Source organism: Pagrus major, chromosome 16, assembly GCF_040436345.1.
Source record: "Pagrus major chromosome 16, Pma_NU_1.0".
In the NCBI taxonomy this organism is placed as follows: domain Eukaryota; kingdom Metazoa; phylum Chordata; class Actinopteri; order Spariformes; family Sparidae; genus Pagrus; species Pagrus major.
Window position 1 is genome coordinate 8183341 of NC_133230.1, and position 22186 is coordinate 8205526.

The following is a 22186-nucleotide window of genomic DNA, read 5'->3' on the forward strand; positions in this document are numbered from 1 at the left end:
GAGGGAGGCCTAAATCTGTCTGCCCCTTGGTACTATGGCATCCCGCTAACAGACTCACTGTCGCCACAGTGTAAATGGATCTGCATATGTGTGTGTGGGGGTGTGACGGTGTCCATGTTTGTTTGTGTGATGTGCATGCATCCTAGCTTTCTTACAACGTCCAGATGTTCGTGTATGCGTGTGCATTTTCATGTGTTCATGCATGTGCATACGCATACAGGTGTATTCATATGAATCCCATGTTGTGAATGTGAGTGTGATCGAGCATATGTGTGTGTGTGTGTGTCTGTTTGTTGGCCCGAAGGTAAATTGACCCAGTGCTACTGTGGGTCACAGCTGAGTTTCGGAATAGCTCCCCGACACCCAATACCAACTCTGGCACTCTGGGAATTATGCTAATATTCCTCAGCGCCAACCCCGCCTCCTGCCACAGTCGCACATTAAACTGCCAATCAAACTGTAAACAAGACAAGTCCACTCACACACAAGTGAGAAAATGCCCTTGCACTCTCATGCACAGTGTCTTACACACCTCACCTTGGAGATTTGTAGCTGGGTTTCCTTTGGCACTGCCATGGCTTTGATGGGAAGCTGTGCTAAGCCCTCCGGGATGACAGTGGCCTCAGGCAGTAGCATCCTCATCTGCGCGTGCGTGCGTGCGTGTGTGTATCTGCACACGTGTTTATTGTTGATTCTGCTGCTGACAGACTAATACAGGGCTTTCTGCACCTGTCAGAGCAGACCCATTAATCTCCATGGAGACAAGGAAGCCAGCTGATATAAATCAGCAGGGAGACGTGGCAGCAGTGATGCTGCGGGTAGAGTTGGATAAATCTGTTAGTGGTACTTCAGGTCAGTGGCCTTCCACTGGCTTCCAGTCGGTCTTTCTCTTCCTCTGTCGTTTCCCTGCACCTAAATTTGACCTGTATGTTTTTGTCTCAGTACAGCCAACGGTGAAATGATTTACAGACACATGTACACCCATGGCTGTATCCAGAGCTGCCATTCTGATGGCTTAATTATCAAGCTGCTGATTTGAGTGTTTTTGCCAACTGCTGTGGACATGTTGCTAGGAGAGAAGTGGGCATACAGTTTGGAGTTGGACTTGCGGGAGGGGTTTCCTTTTGGAAACATATGAGGAGCTGCTAGAGCTTTACTTCACACTTTGTCCATACCTGGATCTTGACCATAATCCTCTGCTAAAAATGTTATATTTTTTTGTCCATTGCCAAATAGCAGCATATGACACTGTGTTAATACATTTATTTTTCAGTCAGAAAACAAAGTTACATACTGTCTCCTAGTAACAGGTACCTTTCTCAGCTCCTGTTGAGCCCCATTAAAGTTGCATGTGGAAATGTGCAGAAACACAGACAACCCAGAACCAAGAATTAATAATAAGTCTGTACCTGTAGCTGTGCAATCGTCCTGCTGGAATGAGTTTCTGAATATATCTGTGCTCCACAGTCATAGTTACCCTCCGCCAAGAGGTCATGTTTTCACCCATGTCCATTTTTGTGTTTATTGCTTGGTTGGATTGTCAGCAGGATTACAGAAAAATTACTGAAAGGATTTCCACAAAACTTGGATGGAGGTTTGGTCTCGGCCCAGAACAGACCCCATTAACTTTTGGTGCAGAACTGGATAAAGTCTCTTTCTTGAACATTGCGGGATCTGCCAGTTTTCAACAATTTTGTTGTTATGATAATGCACACATCTTGATAAAAATAATCAGTCATATTTAGGTGGCTGGTAACTATGAGTGAGTATAATTTGATGCCATCAGTGTGCAGCTGAGGTAATGGAGATTCAGAAAGGTACCGATGGTTTGAAGGGGACTGTTGGACCTTGGCGGTGGTATACACTGTACTGAGTGCCATTCTAGTTCAGCATATTCTCATCTGTAAATAACAGGCCTCTTCTGTGAGTCACTTTTCCCTTTTTTGACATTATTAGCCCGTTGAGGAAAGGAACTGTTGACCTTTTTAGATCTGTGAAGTTTTGGCACGGAGAGCCTTGATAAAAGGATGAAAAAAGAGTGATAAAGAAAAGTGTGGAGATAGAAAGGAAAAAAACAGGAAGACAGGAAAGCCATATGAATGAATGAATGTCTGTGTGTGACAGCAGGGGTGAGGGAGGTTTTTTTGTTATCTGAGAAGTTGACTTAGAGAAAAGAGGAATTCATAGGGAGTTAAAGGAAGAAAGAAAGAGGAAAGGGGCTCATGGTACTGGGGGAAGGGGATGGAGTTAGCGAGTGGGGGGGCTGAAGCATACAGTTGTTGACTCTGGGTTGGCGGAGGGTGACATCATTCCTCGGCTGCTTCCACAGGAAATAAGGTCACAGCAGGAACCTCGGCCAAGCGGGGAAGGACGCCTGCTTAAACCTAGGTGCACAAGCACACAGATGAATGCATTCATTTACACACACACACACACACATACTCACACACACACACACACACACACACACACACACACACACACACACACACACACACACACATACTCACACACACAATGCACTCCCAGACTGGGGGCTGTTGCTATGTGTGAGAGGACTTTTCCAATACAGTTCATACCATCCAAGGTTAGCCTGGACAATGAAATATTCACAACCCAGCCCTTTGATACAAACACACACACACACACACACACACGCGCGCGCACACACACACACACACACACACACACACACACACACACACACACACACACACACACACACACACACACACACACAGAAGTGGTGCTGTTCATTAACTTCACACATTTGGCTGGGAGATATTCATGCACACACACAAACACAGCGCTGACATCATGATTCACCACTCCCAGCAGTGCGCTCTTTCGGAGTGTGCAAACTAAGCCAGATTTTTTTTTTTTTTTACGCAAGCCACTTTTTCATCTGAAAAGTTTTATCTCAGTGGGAGGCGTTGCTTCGTAACTCTTTGCGCCTCCCGTGTGTCTCCATGGAAACCACCACAACATGTTTATAAGCAGTAGGTAGCTGGTGGGACTCCCCTACCCCAGAATATCCTTTGTGCAATCTGATTGGGGGCTCCCTTGCAGAGATCAAGTAAAGGCTGGATTTGTTAAAGGTTTATTTCAGATTAGTGACTGTGTTCATGTGGGTGTGGCCGGCTGTGTGTACGTGTCTGTGTTTATGCATGTGTGTGCGTGTGTGTGCATGTGTGTGCGTGCTTGTTTCCATGTTTGCAAATGTTCCAGAACATCATGAGTCTGTAAAAGCTTGTGTGTCACACCCACCCACCCCCCTCACCCATCTACTTTCAGTCTCCCTCTCCCTTTGATCTCACCCTTCACCCAGCACCTAAGCTGGGCCGGGGGTTTCCTCCACCAGTTAATCGAGACGCACATGTTGGGATTCAGTCTCTGAAAACATTTTCAGGCCTCTGTCCTAATTTTAATGCACAAAAGCATCAGCAAACTTTATATTATATTATATTACTTATATTAAGAGCTTCCCCTCTTTGGTGATCTATGAATACGTAGCTTTCATCCTACGAAACTCTTACTCCGTCAGCGGAGGTGATTTCATGATTTTTTGGCCTTATATAACACGAGATGAGGGATCAAAGGGAGCATCTTCTGTCAGCTGAGGCTTGGGTGTTGGACAGTTCAGACAGAGTAACAAGCAGAGAGCTGCTACCCCCTAGTGACTCTCAGCCCCTACTGTACCACAGGGAACTGTGTGAGCTTGCAGGCCAGCCTCACCTCTGTGTTTTAATGTGAAGAGGATCTGTAGCTCCATCTACAGGATGATCTGAGAACTAACAGATGTTTTGGTGTTATTACTCAAGTATGTAAACACATGTTCTTCTTTTAGATAAGCTGCTTTTGACGCTTTTAACTGATTTATTTAGATAAATTAAAGGAATTGGCACAATCCATGAAATTACTGTAATATGACTAAGTTAGTTTGCTGGGAAAATGTTGCTCAAGATGCATGGCAGATGTTGGGATATTAAAGGAGAAGTTCATCCAAAAATGAAAATTCAGTCACTATCTGCTCACCCCCATGCCGTTGGAAAGTCAGAGTAAGTTTCGTAGTCCACAAAACAGTTCTGGAGCTTCACAGTAAAACAGAGTCGCAGCATTTTCCTAACCAACTGAAGTAGATGGGGACTTGTCATAAAACAAAACAACGGAAAGAAAATGCAAACCAAGTCATAGGCGTAATCCAAGTCTGTGAGAGCGTCAAGATGCCAAATTGATTTGAAAAGAAGTTGTTTGCACACTTTTTTAAGCCGACATCTTCACCCCCCCCCCACCCCCCACCCCCCCACCATCTGAAGTGGGAGTATGAGATCAGCCACACATTGAGGGTATAAATATTGTCAAATCAATTTGTGAGACTTCTGGGGACCTGGATTACACTGGATGAGCAGTTTTTGTGTTTTGTTTTAAAACAAGTCCCAAGTTGTTTTGTTAAATGCTTCAGTGCTCTTTTGCTGTTAAGCTCCAGAAAGTTTTTATAGACTACAGACCCTTTTTGTGCCTTTCCCTCGGTATGAAGGTGAGCAGATAATGACTGAATTATCATTTTTGGGTGAACTTATCTTTTATGGTAGTTCATTTGTTGCATCATAATGGTCTGCAGGGTAGGATCATGACTTATGCAACATATTTATGTGCATTCTCCAGTGTTATTGGACCATCTCCTAAGATTTGTTAATAGCGCAGGGCTGCATCTGAATAGGTAATGGCTTATGCAGTAGCTACTTCTTAATTCTCCCTCTTAACATTCCTGTCTATCTTTACTCTTCTCTCTGAAAAAGAGAGGTAACAGGAGCTCATCTGCTCCGCCATTGGCTGTGTGAAGTCTCTCACTGCACTCTAGTGACAGCTCTGTCACTGCAGCCCCAGGCTGAGCCCCATCACCACTGCTGATGTAGGATTAGCTCACTTACTCTAACTCTTAAGATAGCCATGGGAAGGTAATGCAAAACTTGTCCCGATAGCTGTGTGTATAAATATAAAAAGCCGCGCTGGCCAATGAAGTCCTGCAGTTTGTTGTGATTAAAGATTACTTGATGACAGGCTGCTGTTCCTGCAGAGAGAGGTGATTTACTGGGCAGTTTTTTGGTGATGTAGCTGGGCAACCCTCCCAGAAATAAGCGGTAAAGTAACACATTAAGTAAAGAATTCCATAAATCTTTTCAAAGCATGAAACCTTTCCCCCCTGTGATTATTGAGGCAGCTCTATTACCTAAAACTTCTGGGTTATTTTTATGATTTTGTGTGATGCAATTATTCAGAGTGATGTACTGGGAATGTGAGTGTAGAACCAATCCGAATGTTTATTTACAATAACTTTCAGGTAGAAAAACCTACATCACGCACTGAACTTGGAGACCTAGTTTACCTGTTGGGCCACAGACTAAAGAAAGTGACTGCTCGAGTTTTCCCCAAACTAGCAGTTAGTCCGAGATGTCGCTGTTGGTTAGATATCAAAGATGCTAACAAAGCAACACAGAACATAAAATAAGGAAAGCAGAAACAGCAGATAGGTCAGATCATAGTCTTTTACTTAAAAAGTAACAGTAACGGCTGAAAATGACCACAGAAATCAACAAGTTTGCAGATTTTACATAACTTTACATAACTAACACTGTTGTTGTTAGGGGGACATTATTTTTTATTTATTATTGACATGTTTATGTTCATCAAACTGTCACTTACCTCAGTTCAAGTTTGTTCTAGCTCCTTTTAGAAATACAGAATAGAAAAGAAATTCAAATGATCCTTACTGGATTATTATCTTGTTATTTACTGTGTTGTTTACCTGTAGAATATATGTACTCAAACATATATTTTCTCCTGCAATCACAATGCAGTAGAGTTTCACTTACACTATCGCTAGGAAGAAACAAAGTATCAACAGTGAAAGAACAGTATTAATGAAGAATTTATGATTTATGATTCTAGATATGAGTCTTAAAGGAACCGTTTGGTATTTTGGAAAATATGCTTGTATTTTTCATGTCTCAATAGCATCTACAGCCGGCAGCTGGTTAGCTTAGCTTAGCATTAAGACTTGAAATAGAGAAAAACTCTCTAAAGCTCACTACTTAACACGTTCTCATTTCTTTAATCCATACAAAAACTCAAATGTTTTACACAAGGGTTTTCTGCCAGACTACCACTTAGCTTGGAGCAGTAACCTCCTGGAGTTTCTCCTTGGCAACTGCTCAGAAACAATAAATAGTCTGGCATATAAATCCCTGCAAAACGGTTAACTGTTGTTTTTTTACAAAGTAGAATCCGGGGGATCAAATAAAGAAGATATAACGCGGGCTTCGGGGTGTTGCCTTTGATATGCTGGAGAGCGAGTGCTACAGGGCGATTGTAATTTACTAGACACTGCATACTTTTTAGGTACTGGGACGATGGTCCCTGTCTTGAAGTATAGGGGATAGTCACCTATGAGAGTCATATGTTAAAAACATCAGTAATTATTACAGTAAGTAGCTGATTGGCACATGTTTTTAGTACACAGCCAGGGGTGTTATCAGGCCCAGCAGCTTTAATCATATTCACTCTCGGCAGGATTTTCGTCACATCCACTGTGTATACAGACAGTGGCTGGTCCTCTCGAGGCGGAGGAGACTTAAGCTGACACTTTGCTGAGGAAATCAAATTGAGCTTAAACTGTGTTTGTCTGTTCTCTTGCTTTTGTAGCCTGTGATGTTTTGAATCTCCTGCAACATATTTTTAGTGCTGTTTGTGTCTCCGCTTTGCCCCCCTGATACTTCTTCTTACTCACTTCCTTGTCACCTGACAGTTGTTATATAGAAAGAATATCACCAGATATATTGTAGAAACTTTTTTCAAAACAGGGCTGTTCGCTGCTGTGTTACTTGAGCTTGTGATGTTTATTAGGGACAGCCTCTGCTCCCAGACAGCTCAAGCAGCTGTGTCTTTAACGGTTCCCATGTTGTCCTCCTCTGATTCGGATGTGAGCTAGACCGTGGCCAGCACTGATTCACTTCATCTATCACGGAAGCAGCACTTGAACTCGGTTCATTCTCTGCAGTTTAGGGAGGAGGTTCCCGAGGCAACTTTGCGTGTGTGTCTATGTTTATCTCTGTGTGTGTCCTTCTTGAGAGGAAGTGAGACCGGGAATAAAGAACAGGGCAGCGGCGATGTGAACCGCGTTTCCTGCTGTTGGCACCATAACCCTGGGAGCATTCCACCCGCCACTCAATCCAGGGAAAGGGTTATCGCCATAGAGATGGCATTTGGCAGGCATGGTCTAAAGTGAGTGCGCGTATAATCGCAGCGACAGGGGAGGGGGAGTCGCCTATTTCATGTGAGATCAGGTTCAAGTTTAAACTTTATTTGTCCCAGTGGGCAGTTAGTTTCAGTGCAGGTATTAAAAATAACATTATATAAAAATATAAGGCTGACGTGCATTACAACATGCACTTGCCAGTGCAGTAATCATCTTCTTATTAAAAAATAGTTAGTAGTTAATAGTAAAATATATGTAACAATAATTTAAGAATTTTAACATTTAACTTGTTTAAAGGGTCCAAAACTTTTTTTAATAATTTTATATCATGGTAATTGGTTTAATGTGATTGAGCAGTCCAATTAAAAACCTGATCATAACTCCAGCAAGGTAACAGCAAAACAGCCTGAAAACAAAATTATGTTTTCAGGCTTTCACAACCTTAAGCAAGGGTGTGTTTTGCCACGTGTTCATCCACGTCTGAAGTCTGCCTGGTGCCTGAGGCAGGAATAAACATGAAATCAGCTGCTATATTTACACAGATAATTTTACACCCCGCAGACAGCCACTTTTACTGAGCAGGTGTGTGTGTGTGTGTGTGTGTGTGTGTGTGTGTGTGTGTGTGTGTGTGTGTGTGTGTGTGTGTTTAGGAAGTTGTTATGTTCACACTATTCAACTTCTCTGGAAGCCTGGAAGAAGCAGTTCCTGTTAGTCAAATCCATTGAGGCATAGAGGCACACCCAGAAACACTCACGCAAATGATATGCCTGACAAATTAGACACATGTGTCTGTGCTTGTGTGCTAATTAAACCCTAAGGAGGCCATTTGTGCACGTCCACTGTGTATTTAACAGTTGGACGAAGGCGACAGTTGTTGTTGGACAGCTGATCCTTTGCTTCTGTCCCCCCGCTTTCCCTATCGTGCATGTATTTGATCAATGCCGCGAAGGCTGCTAACTCACCTGTTCTGGTAGCAGTGGGGTTGGATTAGGTTTATGTGGTGGGTGGAGGAAAGCACTTGCAGACGCAACACACACTTACACACACCTGTTGCCGTGTCCTAGTCCCCACTTAGACAGCATTTTAAAGGAATACAGTTATTTTCTGGAGCTTATGCAGTATGTTGATCAACTAACTATTCAAAAGATGAGAACGTCAGGCAACACGTATTGTACGGTGGACTAAATAGTCAGTTGACAAACAAACAAACATGCAGCTTGGGAGCGTGTCACCGCTGCATATCGATCATAAAGCTCACGCTGAACAAAGATTCTTTCATTTTTCAAAAATGTATATTTCCACTAGGCTTCTCTTGTTGCAACCTAGTTTTGTTTCTAGTATTACTATAGTTCTATCACATCCAGAAATGGGTTGGTCCTGCATAAAAAAATCTGGTTAAATGATTAAAATTATCATTCAGGTTTGTTTTATGTTTCTTGGATTGGTGAGGCGGGCCACATGAACTGGTGAGATGGCATGGAAAGACCCGTAACATATTAAGAAATAAGGCACTGAGGTAAATTAAGTCGTTATGCATTAAGCTTGTCTCAGAAATGACTCACACATCACCGTGACCTTATGTATCCCTCCCATTGGGAACAGATTGTCCCACAGGTTGCGTTCATGTCACCTGAGCAGACTGCAGCAACTCACCCACATACTATAGTGGAGCGTCTCAGAATCTTTAAAGGAGTTGGCGCCGGCACCATCCACTCATGTCTTGGTAAAATAGCCTTTTTATTCATTTAGCCTCCATGCCAGCTCAAGTGAGAGATATTTTAAAAGCCAGAGAGAAGTTTAACACTCGAGAACGAGAGGCTGGTTTTAGGACCGAGCGGAGACTTTGACCGAGGGCAGAGTTACACCGACTGTCAGCCAGACAGGAAAAGAGCACACAGCTGCCCAATGGCATCTGCTCTGGCTCCCTTTACACACACTCATATTTACATGCACACACGTATCTCTTTATACAGAGATTTATGATTTCACAAGTGCATCGCCGCAGAGGAAGTGGTGGGAACTAACTTTCAGTGATCAGCCTGAGTGGGGAGAGAGAGAGGGGAACAGAAAGGGAGGGTGGGGGGGCATGAAAGGCTGGTGAGATGGCAGCCATCGCTCGGATCGTGCCCATTTGTTGATAGACGCGAGATAGTGATTGTATAATGTTTCCCCCTGCAGCACTGAGGTGAGAAGTGGCCAGGGAAGAGACAATGTGTGTCAGCATGTGTGTGTGTGTGTGTGTGTGTGTGTGGGATCGGTATGTGACCTTGGCTTTAGTACAGAGTCCAGTTGTTCCAAAGAATTCAGTAGGGCGTACAGGGAGCTGAGAGGAGTTACCCTAAAACCCAAGGTGACTCACTTATTTCTGTGGAAAAACAGCTCACGCGCATGGACACATTCTGACCATTAGATCATGTTGAGTGTGGGAAAGACTCATCTGTTACTCACGCGGCGTGTTGTCAATGCTGCAGAGATGTTTTGCAAAGTGATGAAATACACTGAAAAACAAAGACAGCGAGAAGAGGGACTCAGGCTGTCTTGGGAAAAAAAACTTTTTTTTCTGGAAGTAGACCACTTCAACTGGAAAATCGTTTACGCGGTTCCTCAAAAGATCTCATCCATCAGCAGTGATGTCTGTCACCTAAATATATCCCTCTGTTGCATGGTTTACCAAACTCAAAGAGCCCAGTTTAGCACTAGAGGGCGCTAGACTCCCCATCTGTGCAGCTCTGAAACACAACCGCAGTGAAATCTGTGTTTACTGCGCCAACAGATTCTGAGAAATTGATGGTTTCCTTTTTCTTTGACAGTCAACGGCAAGCATTGATATGCATGCTAAAGCAAACAGTTATATGGCAGACATTTAATGTAGCGTCTTCATCTCGGAGGGAGTTTTAGTTGGGCAAGTTTGAAATAGATCACGCCCGTCTCTCCTGAGGGATCCCCTCTTGGACGTTCAGGCTTCACCGGCCTGATCTGGCATCGCCGGGTGAAAGAGCAGACTCTCCCTGGCAGACGGAGGATTTTGGATTGCCATTTTATACACTTCTGTATTTACGCTGTCTATTAATTAGTTGTTACCATATATGCAAATGTTCCAAAGGGTAGTAGAGCAAAATACATTTCTATTTTGCATCTTCATATCAGAAGCATCACGAAAGACACCCAAATACCGCTGACGGCTTGTGAGTCTTTAGATAGGTGTGAATCAATAGTAAAGCTAAAATGATTAGGTGATTAATTGATTAGTCAGATGAAGGGAAATTAATTAGCAATAATTTTGATCTTGCCTGGTTTCTGCCTTTTCAAACATGAGGACCTGCTTCATTTCTTCCTTGACATCATTGTTTTTTTGGTAATTAACTGCAGAGCTGACATGATTAGTTAATTTATCAATCAGTCAATCGACAGAAAATTAAACAGCAAGTAGACTGTAATAAATATATAAAATATATAATAAATAATAATTTTTAATAATAAAATATAATCAATAAAAATAATATGTATAAGTTTGAACTCTAACCAAGAGTGACTCTTCATACACGCGTGGACTTTGACGCTTTTAATGTTCAAGCAAAAGGGAATGCTGCTTTAAGTATCGGAGCACGTCCACTGGAATAACTGTAAGTCAACAGATATAACAACAGGTGCTCGCCTGCTGATTCATCACTCCATCCCAAACCGCCTCTGTGAGAATATTTCAGGTTACTCGTCCTCTCCGCTCACACTGAAGATCCAACCTAAGATTCAAGTCTGCGGTAAAATTTATTTCCTTCCGAGTTGTTACTTCCCACTTGCTAACTTTAGTTGAATGCGGTGACTGACGAGGGCTCAGATCCTGCAAAACACTACGCACAGATATGCAACATGTCTGAACCCCCTCCACCACCCCCACCCTAATGCTCAGGACAGCCGGTTTGCTGTGTGTGTATGTGTGTGTGTGTGTGTGTTGCCAGACCCTGGCATGGCTCATGTTTCTCAGTGCAGTTTGTCAGAGCCCAGCTTGGAGCAGGCAGGCACCAGTGAGACTACACCAAATACATACATCCAGAGCTGACGGGGGGACACCAGAGGTTTTCTAACCCGGAGAGGAAGCCGCTGTTTTGGGGCCATAAAGCAGCCCAGTGCCATGGTTCTGCCTCCCAGCCTGCACATTAGCACGAGAGTCTTGAGGAACATCTCTTTGCACAGATACACTACTGGATTACTGCTTTGGGAGCGTGTGCACACGAGTAGAGCCTGGAGGAGAGAAATTTTGTGAGTGATTGCCAAAGGGGCGTTTCGCCTGAAATCACACACATGCTTTCCTGAGGTGTTTGGCAATTTTTTTGGTTACGGGATATCTGAGCTGTTAGGTGGACACCTTTACCACAGTCCACTCGATTTCCTCGTTTTGCTTCCCGGGCAAGCCGGTCTGTCGCCGTGTCAGTAGCCGCACCGGTGGCCGTTTCTGGTGGGGGGTTGCGTGTCTCGGCCCCCACCATGATGATCAAGGAGACGTCGTTACGCCGGGACCCTGACCTGAGGGGAGAGCTGGCCTTTCTGGCCAGGGGGTGTGACTTTGTCCTCCCCTCGCGCTTCAAGAAGAGACTCAAGTCCTTCCAGCAGCAGCAGGTCAGTCGGTGCAATAACCAGGATGGAGAGGGTGCCAGTTTGGACATGCATAATGCAAACTAACGAAAAATCATCTTATTTTTCATCTCATTCATTCTTTTTCTCTTCTGTTCTCGACTTACATGAGCAGATGTTCGTATCTTATAAACACTAACATACAATAAATTCATCTTGTTGCTCACACAGAGTGACATGCCAGAGACACCAACACTATTCTGAGGCAGATACCAGCAAGTTATTAATAGTGTAGGAGGTGCAGGAATAGAGTGATAGAATGAACTCTGTGAAGGAGAGCGGGCGGGGGAGGACCCCTACAGCTGTCCTGCTCAGTACACACAGTATGCCTCCGAGGAGAGGCACACCAAACACACTGGGAGCCCCCCCCCCACCCCCCCACCTGAACACACTGAGTATTTTTGATTCAAGCAGTGTTCATTGAATATCTCGCTTCAGGTCTTGAACTTGAGCGATCATTATCTCACCTTGTTGTCGTGCGATTTAGATAATTGAGAATAAAATAACTGTGTTCAGAGCTCCTCCTGAGGACAGTCCACCATGTTTTTGGCTGTGTTTTTCTCATCTCTGAGCTCTTACGTTAGATCTCAAATAGAGAACCCAGTCACACTTTATAATATCCATCATTAATGAATAGTAAATAGCAATTATTAGTAAGTAAGTAGTAATTAAACAGTAGTTAATAGTTAATTTACCATTAACAAACAATACAATTCTTTATTAAGATTTATAAACATCAGTCACAACTTTTTAATGGACATCCAAATGATGTTTATAGATGAAATACACAGTATTTATTAACCATTTTATAAAGCATGTCATTGTTTGTTAACAGTTAACTGACTATTAACTAAAGTTTAATTAACTATACATTTAGCATTTATCAATGATAGGTATTTTTGAGGTCTCAACCACTTCTTCCCTGTCTAAGACGCAGTATGGTATTTTCTTCCCTCATGCATCACTGCAAACCTTTTTTATAATCCACTGTGTGGTCCGATTCGGGTATTTGTGGAGCGCTCATGTAAATTCTTGCATGTGCATATCTTGTTCACAAAGGCTTCATTGAACCATCAAAAAATCAGTAGTACTCCTGCCTTTTATTGTTTGTTTTAAGTTAGACCCAACAAAATCTTTTGCCACCTGGAGCTTTGTTTTTCCAGCCATTTAAGTCTGTCTAAGGTGCCGACTGTAAAACAAGTCTCTTGTTGTTTGTACCTATGTTTATGACTCACTGGGAGTTTCCACCACATCCCTTACATTGGCTCTTTATCCTCATAAAGTGAAGTAGTGTCTTGTCTGCAATCCTAGGGAAAGTACTCAGTTCCTTCAGTCTGTTACTCCCCATAAAAAACGAAGAAGGTAATTCATGCTCTCAGGTCAGAATCATGCAGCTGTATGACGGCAGCTGATATTTAAAATGCAATGCAACAGTGAAGCTCTGATGTGGGACAGTAAGCATCATCAGGCATACCTAGTCTCTGGTTTTATTTGCATGTTGTGTACTTTTTTCTACATTTTTGATTTATGATTTGATCCACAAACCATATGGAAAAACACATCAAATTAACAATGTTCTCATTTTGAATTCAAAGTTATTAAAGGTGATAAGAATTGCAATTACGAGGTGCAAAATTGCCATGACAGGAAATCACCCCAAGCATGCCTCTCTCTCCATTCCCACACATGATCTCCCCTCTCTCTTTTCAGGTCCAGTCCAAACCAGAGAAGAAACCCGGCACACCCCCTCCAGCTCCCACACTGGCCACAGCCTCACCGACCCCCACACCGCGCTCACCCAGCCCTCCTCCGGCTCCGGTGATAGTCACCCCTCCTCCGCCTGCCATCAACATTCCCAGGTTCTACTACCCCCGTGGGCTCCCTGCCATGGGCCCGGTCACCAACCACGACGCAGCCATTACTGCTATTGAGGTGGCCTTCGCTGAGTTTGAGGAGGAGAAGGCCGACATATATGAAATGGGCAAGATTGCGAAGGTCAGCAGCTGCAACACCAAACATTTTATACTTTACTTGTGTTTAGTTTTAACCTGGAGTCTAATAAAAATGTATAAAGATGGAAAAATAAGCATCAACATTAACCTGCAGTGTTGGTGTTGTTCCTGGAACACACCTGAACAAACCCCTCAGTATAAACTTTGAGAATATATTTGAGAATATTTAAATATTTATACATAAAAAAAAATCTAAACTAAAATAAACACTGACGTTATTATTTTTAGATGTTTTCTTTACACTATTCTGTGCACAAAAGACATGTTTTCACCTGTAGTGTCTCCCTTTTGACATCCGTGTTTTCATGTTTCATCTTGAAGATGATTTATTCCATAAAGAGTCTCTGAAAAAGCTGTCATTTCCCCAGAAATCATTACTCACACAGTAGCCTGGTTGATACTGTGCTGTTTTTGTGCCGCCACTCCCTTCTCAGCAGGGTGATCACCGGTTCTAGGAAACAAACACTGCGGTGAGGTGCAGTATGTGATTGTTTTGAAAGGTAAGGTAATGGTAGTGCTACTTGTGTTTCTCTGCAGGCATGCGGGTGTCCACTTTACTGGAAGGCGCCCATGTTTTACTCAGCAGGTGGTGAGAGGACGGGCTTTGTCTCTGTTCACTCCTTCGTTGCAACCTGGAGGAAGTAAGACAGACCTCATTGACCTCTTTGTTCATCTAAGTCTTAGAAAAATGACATACAGTAATTATAATCAGGTTATGATATGAAACTTCTCCTCTCCTCTCCTCTCCTCCCCTCTACTCTACTCTACTGCAGGTTGTTGCACAGTTGCCACGATGATTCATCGAGGTTTATTTCCCTGCTAGCCAAACCGGGCTGTAACTACCTGGAGCAGGAGGACTTCATCCCTCTATTGCAGGTGAGCGCCTCATCAAGGTGGATCAATCAGATGAGCAACACAAACTTTACACAATCTCGGAAAAGGACTTCCTTTCAATCTTCCCCCCTCCTAGCAAAGACAGTGTTGCGACAGTTGCTACTGCCCAGAGCCAAAAACAACTGTAAGAATCCCGATCTGACCCTGAAACCTTGATCTCTGTGCCGTGAAAAAGCAGATTAAAACATTTGTTTGGGTTTATGAGCAGGCAGGTTTTGGAATTTACTGAGATAATAGAAAGAGGATCTTCATCTTTTGCAGTGTAGAGTTTCGCAGTTCTTTTCACATCACCTGGGGATAACAACCGGGGAAAACAATGCCTCTGTTTTGGTTTGCGCAATGGCACACAAGTTCCTTTGTGCCGTAATTCGACTTTAATTTGTACGGGAAAATCCAGCTTGACAGCAGACCGAATAGCATAGTCAAAGCAAAGTTTATAGGGAAGCGATCCAATACAGGGATGGTGTCATTTTTCAACAGCCATTACACTGTGCAATCAGTATTTATTTCAGAATGGCAAGTTAAAGCAAAAAACCTGTTTATTGCCAGATTATGTACAAATTTAAGCTTTCCTTTACATGCCACTTTCTTAATCATGCAAAGAGCTTATAAAATATGTTTTCTTATAAATAGTTCAGCTGTTTAATTGACAAATCATTCTGATTTCTATCACTGGTTGAACAAAACAAATATTCTGAAGGCGTCTCTTTTTTTCCGCTATAAACTAAAACATTTTCCTGATTATACTTACATACCTTTACTTGTAATAGACTATTTTTACAATGTGGCGTTAGTATTTTTATTCAAGTACAGGATGCGAATACTTCCTCTTCACTGTATTTACCTCGAACTTGCATAAATGTTTTTTTTCTGTTCCTTCCTGTTTGTCCCTGTAGGACATAGTGGATACACACCCGGGGCTCACATTTCTGAAGGATGCACCTGAGTTCCATTCCCGCTACATAACAACGGTAAATGGCCTGAAAAGTAATACCAGATATCCTTCTCATGTATTATTCCTATAGTGTATTCAATAGTGTAATGTCTTCCAAAGCTGAACTGAACAAAGCATTAAATAGTCAAAAACATCACAATCAGATCAGTATTAAATATCAGTGACCTCTCAGAATTGTCCTACATTGTCAGCAAAACTGCTTGTGAGCATCTAGTAACTTTAGCAGCAGACTGTGTGTGTGTGTGTGTGTGTGTGTGTGTGTGTGTGTGTGTGTGTGTGTGTGTGTGTGTGTGTGTGTGTGTGTGTGTGTGTGTGTGTGTGTGTGTGTGTGTGTGTGTGTGTGTGTGTGTGTGCGTGCAATCTTGACAGCTGCAACACGTGCTTTCGAAGTCGAGGCTTCGCTGCATACAAGTGCAGAGATGCAGAGAAGTGACGTCACGGAAACACTGACGCCCCCTACAGCTCGCTGCTGCAGAGGCCCCCTGACCCTCCACATGCCCATATTAAGACACTTCCTTCAGTTTAGGCCAGCTGACACACTACTGTATGAGACATTAGTAGCCCTGGGAGGTCCATGTACCAGGAAATGGGTGCTAATCCGCTCCTAAAAGTGTTGTGTTTCAGGGACAGGGCCCGGATCTCATTTTTTCCATTGTATGCTAAAGACCTGCTCACTCATATCATGAATGAGGACAACAATATCAGTTGAGGATGTGTTGTTGGTAGGTCTCCCTCCTGGTACGATGAGGAAAATGCTTAATTGGTCCTGATGACAGGGCTACACAGCAGGCAATGTATTTTCATAGACTGAGAGCAGACATTTCAGACCCTCTTCCATCTCTTAACTTCACTCTGGGAAGGTAACATATATACCACTTATACCAATTCAGGATCAGGACCACTTTGGGAACCACTGCCCTAGTGTAAAACATAATCAATCATGCTGATCAGCACCGTTTGGATACTCTAATTGCTGCAGGTGATCCAGCGGATATTCTACGTGGTGAACCGTTCGTGGACGGGTCGTATCACCATGATGGAGCTGCGCCGGAGCAACTTCCTACAGACCTTGGCCCTGCTGGAGGAGGAGGACGACATCAACCAGATCACCGACTACTTCTCCTACGAACACTTCTATGTCATCTACTGCAAGTTCTGGGAGTTGGACACCGACCACGACCTCTACATTGACTCCAAAGACTTGGCGAGATACAACGACCACGGTAGGGACAACAGAGGGTTAATTTCTCCCAACTGAAACACATCCATACCAGACACACGAGGATTATTCTACAAATAAGTAGAGTATATCAGGAATTAATTCAGGCAAAAACAAATACTATTTGAAAATAAGAAACAGAACATTTATGGTCCATGACACGAAGCATCTAAGGACATCAGAAAAGGATCAAAATTCAAGTGTATTGCGATGTGTCACACTCGTATGCTTTCCCCACTAGCTAGCACAAAGCACAGCATCTGTTTTTCCTAGGCTCAACACATTCATTCTGTCTGATGTGAACAGCATTACACTGTTGACTTCATTTTATGACCACTTAGCCAAATTGAATCCACTACTTACGCAAGCAACTCTACTGTATACGCAGTAGTTTACAACAGTATCCATTTGTCTCTCTTTCTTTGCTTATTTTTCTCATTCTCTCCTCTGACAGCGTCCTCAAACAGGATCATTGAAAGATTATTTTCGGGGGCTGTTACTCGGTAAGTGGAAACATAAACATATGCGCACACATAAACAAACACAGAGGAGCTGATTTCTTCATCATAATGGCAGTTGTGAATGTGAATGGGCTCTGTCACTCTTGTTTCCAGGGGTAGCGCTGTGCAGAGAGAAGGCAGGATAAGCTACGCCGAGTTCGTCTGGTTCCTCATATCTGAAGAAGACAAGAAAAATCCTACCAGGTAGAAACAGTTGCTATGTTCAGTGTGTCTACTAAATATGTTGCATCTCAGCCAGATGTGTCTGTAACTCTCTGCATTTGTCATTTCTCTCTCCAGTATAGAGTACTGGTTCCGCTGCATGGACACAGATGGCGACGGTGTTCTGTCCATGTTCGAGTTGGAGTATTTCTACGAGGAGCAGTGTGAGAGGATGGAACGGATGGGCATCGAACCTCTGCCCTTCCAGGATTTGCTTTGCCAGATGCTCGACCTGGTCAAACCTGAGAGCCAAGGTTTTCTTTTATCTCTCTTTTTTATTAGACAGGCACACCCTGCCACCATCTGTTTTACCTCGCCTTCTGAATCTCACACATGCGTGTGTTTGTTTATTTGTTGTTTTCTCAGGTAAGATAACCCTCGGTGATTTGAAGCGCTGCCGGATGGCCCACATATTCTTCGACACCTTCTTCAACCTGGAGAAGTACCTGGACCATGAACAGAGAGACCCATTTGCTGTGCAAAAGGTGTGAATTTACATCTCTTGTAACAGATGTGATAGTCAGCTATATAAGAGGTGTTGAATCAAAATTCAAACATAATGTGCAAGTGTGAAGCAGAACAGATGATACGTGACTGGAAAATCTGTCTCACAACTGATGAAATGTATTTTCCGATAACACTTTATATTACAGCCCACAATTTATAGTGTAACTTTCCAAAAAGTACCGTGTACTTTTACTTAACTTACTGTGTAATTTCATCGTATGAATCAGTACATGTAAAATACTTAAATTTAGGTACAGGACAGAAGTAACAGTTGGGAATTTTAGAGGAGAGGAGAAATAAATGATACTGTGAGTATTTTTAAAGGACTGGAAACTGTATGGGGTATTTTAGAGGAAATACCCTGTAGGTACCCAGTACTAGTAGTAGTAGTTGGGCAGTTTCTACTGAATTGAAAAAATAATATTGTCTGGGGTCTGAATATTAATATGACAATTTACTCCACACATAATTCCTCCTTTACCACTAGAAAAATGGGCTACAGGGTTGTAATACATCTTTGTGTATGGATTCAGAGCTGCCTTCCTTTCAGTGCCTTATTTTATTTTGTAAAAATGTATGAAACTTTACTTTTTTTGTTTTTGTCAATACCTGCACCAATACCTGATTAAAATGTTGATATTTGGCATGTTCCAGGACATTGATAGTGAAGGTCCAGAGCCATCTGACTGGGATAAATATGCCTCAGAAGAGTATGAGATACTGGTGGCGGAGGAGACTGCCAATGAACAGCTACATGAAGGGTATGACACACACACAATCACACCTGAGTTCTCTGCAGCTCTTTGTGTATTTTAAAAAAACACACACACCCTTTTATTGACTGATTAGATTGATTGTCAAGACAGTTAAAGGTATTTACAGCAAAAATTAATCAGTTCTACAATGTGTGTTCTGTCTCTAGGTCATTTGATGATGACTACGAATCCGAGGATCTTCAAGTCCCCGGAGAGATCGGGAATAAAATGGAAAAACTGGTCATATCAGACCTGTCGGCATAAAAACTCCTGCCCTGGAACACTTTGGATGGACGCATCCAAAAATACATGGATTAAAAGAAAGAGAGAGAGCAAACGATCACGCTGTCTGTTTTTTCGACGACTCTGGAGTCTCGCTCATAACGGAGTCATCAGCTTTTGTGTGTGTGACTGTAAACCAGTACTGTTCTGCGTCTGGTGCAATAACACATCTGTATGAATACAGAAGACAATGTCACTGCCTCCAGCTCTTCACTCCGTCTGAAGGCAACAAAGCCAATGACGGGTAGAGAAGTGTACAATAAGCTCTAAAAAGGAAACAAGGAACAATAAAACTGTAAAATAATTGTGAATTCTCTACTGACAATCCTGCCAGAAGACAATCACCTGAATTTTTAATCGTCACTGTGCTAAAGGTCGACAGACAGGCAGACTGTCAGTTACGCAAATAGAAACAGGGAGACAGAAACAGATAATTATAGATAGTCACTGCCACAGTCACCAAACAGTCAGCTGCTCTATTATGATACATACAGACAGACACTGCCATCAGAAACCTGCTGCCTGTGCAGCTTGTCACTGTGTTCCTTGTAAAGGAAGTAGTTAAACCTCCGGTCCCTTCAGGGAGGAATCATGTAACAGTTTGTGTTGTTGTAACAGCACCTCTCTGTGGCCAGTCTGTGCTACTGCAAGCCATTACAGGGTGCATAATGGCTGGTCACCATTTCCAAAAGGGAGTTTAGTTCACTGCACAGTCTGAGCTGCTCTATTATTAGCACAGCATTATCAGAGCTGCACCTCTTGACTCTCCGGGAATAAAAAAAAGTCTACATTAGCCATTCATTTCATTGCTTTAATTCTCAATCAGGTCACACTGAGACATATGCACATAAAATGATGCATGTTGAGAAACATATCAAACTCTCTGGTAGAGTTGCCCGCACATTTCCACCCATAACATTTGTAACGACGCAATAGATACATATAAGAACTGTGAGTCTGACACAGTTATCCAGCACATCCCACTGTATGTTTCCTCACATCCTTGTTGATTGTGTACAGTCTGGTGATTACTTTCGATCTGTTTTTGTCATTTATGCCAAAAAAATGTTGTTTTTCTGCATAGAATTCTCATCGTATTATCATTTGTTTATGAAACTCTGTGGCGTCCATTTCCCTGTAACACACATGCCAAACCTGCTACTAACGATGCCTCTTAAAGGGTCAGTTCACCCTCAGACAAACATAAATTCTCATACTTCTAGTGGTATCTAGCCTGCAGGAAGTGTTGCCCAAGTTTGATGAAATCTCTGAGATTTTTTTTCTTGAACATTACAAAGGAACTGAAGTCTTTATGTAAACTCCTCACAGTAAATTCTGTGAATTATGCACAGTGACAGGGACACTGTTACTTTTGAAATGTAATTTTTCCTTTCACCTTTATTGTAATCTGATCTCAGACGGATATCTGACAACCTGGGCAAAACAAATCCAAACTATTTGCACAGATAGATACCATTAAGTGAGATTTTGTCTTCTAATTTGGGTGAACTCGTCCTTTAACTCCATTATTTACTGTGCTGCGCCCACAGGGACAGGTGCGAGTGTGTACACTGCCCTTCCTGTAATAGCTCGGAGTGTGTGTTTGCTTATAAATCACTGATAGAGGGTTGTGTTTTAGGAGCGTGTGATGGGTAGCTCTCAGTTTCGGGGGCTGTTTATATGTCATAGTTGTTGCCATAGGGACGTGTTCCCAGAGTCAGTGTGTGCGCCGATTGTATAACTCTTTAATTAGAAAAAGGGACAGCTCTTGTCCTCACTGAGCTCAAATCCACTTGCGTATACCTCCTTTACCTGCACTTACTGTACACACACACACTACACTATTTGCTATTGAAAGAGAGAAAGAAAGCGAGAGGATGCTGTAAGGCCTTGACGACCTTGAGTTTCTTGTGCTCTACAGCCATTGTAAATGTGCCTGACTGTGTATTAAACTCTATTATTATAATAATAACAGTAATGATAAGCCATTATAAAAATAACGGCTGTGATTTTTCATGTATTTTAATGGTTTGTATTTGCTGTGCCACTGTGTGGCTCGGGATAGGGGGGTAAATTATGTTAGGCGTGTGTATGTTTGTGTGTTAGATGCACAGTGGATTTTCATCAGCAGAGGAAGAGGGATCCTCTGGCGGACTGATCTGACAATCACAGAAATATGAGATAAATCCCTGACGGAGACCCTCCGAGACTGATGTTTCACTGCTGTGGTCACACACACACACACCTCACAAGCTCTCAAGGAGACCTGCTCATCCGGACAGTATTTAAGAAGAACTGTTGAGGGCAACAGGACGTCTCCAGCTGATGACTTTGTGGCTTTGTGTACAGTGCCCTCGTTGTTCACGTAAAGCAGGAGGCAAGGAGAAAAGCCATGCAAGACTTTTATTTTGAAATTACATCTCTACTGCGAGAGGTAGAGAAAAGAGAGGACTTTTACTTTAACATCCTCAGTGCCGTGGAGACTGGCCGAGATGTGTTCAATCCTGATGGTTATTGTATTGGCATGGTTTTACTTTCCGTCCATCAATTTCTTTCTTTCTTTCTTTCGTTCTTTCTTTCTTTCTTTCTTTCTCTCTTTCTTTCTCTCTCTCTACCTTGTCTCTGTTATTTGTTGCTTTTGTCTGAAGTTTAAAAGTTTAAATAAAGATGTTTCAACAGTATTAATTCCCCTTGCAGATTCTTTACGGCTGCTCACACACACACCCTCCTCCTATTCCCTCAGACACACAAACATCTCTTTCACACGCCAACGTTCGTCATCACTCCCTCCTTGTGTACACACACTGTGTACTGTAAGTGTGTTTGTCTGGACTGGTGCTCAGTAGAGAGTACTTTACAGTCTTTTGAACTGATGAGTGCCCTGACCTTTTTACCTGGAGGCAAATTTTTTCCCGACATTCCTACTTTTTCTGTTCATGTGCTGAACATGTGTGTT

General features: G+C 42.7%; 1 protein-coding gene across 2 annotated transcripts in view; it reads left to right on the forward strand.

Annotated features, from left to right (window-relative positions):
* Nucleotides 1–21915, forward strand: part of ppp2r3a (protein phosphatase 2, regulatory subunit B'', alpha) — a 60263-nt gene extending 38348 nt beyond the window's left edge. For both annotated transcript variants that reach the window (XM_073484406.1, XM_073484407.1), the window contains exons 3-13: nt 13595–13879; nt 14434–14537; nt 14670–14772; nt 15687–15761; nt 16725–16968; nt 17419–17467; nt 17579–17668; nt 17765–17940; nt 18053–18171; nt 18848–18954; nt 19116–21915. In XM_073484406.1, coding sequence (XP_073340507.1) covers nt 13595–13879; nt 14434–14537; nt 14670–14772; nt 15687–15761; nt 16725–16968; nt 17419–17467; nt 17579–17668; nt 17765–17940; nt 18053–18171; nt 18848–18954; nt 19116–19212 — 1449 coding nt within the window. In that variant the 3' untranslated portion in view covers nt 19213–21915. The remainder of the gene's footprint in view (nt 1–13594; nt 13880–14433; nt 14538–14669; nt 14773–15686; nt 15762–16724; nt 16969–17418; nt 17468–17578; nt 17669–17764; nt 17941–18052; nt 18172–18847; nt 18955–19115) is intronic.
* Nucleotides 21916–22186: the final 271 nt, after the last annotated feature.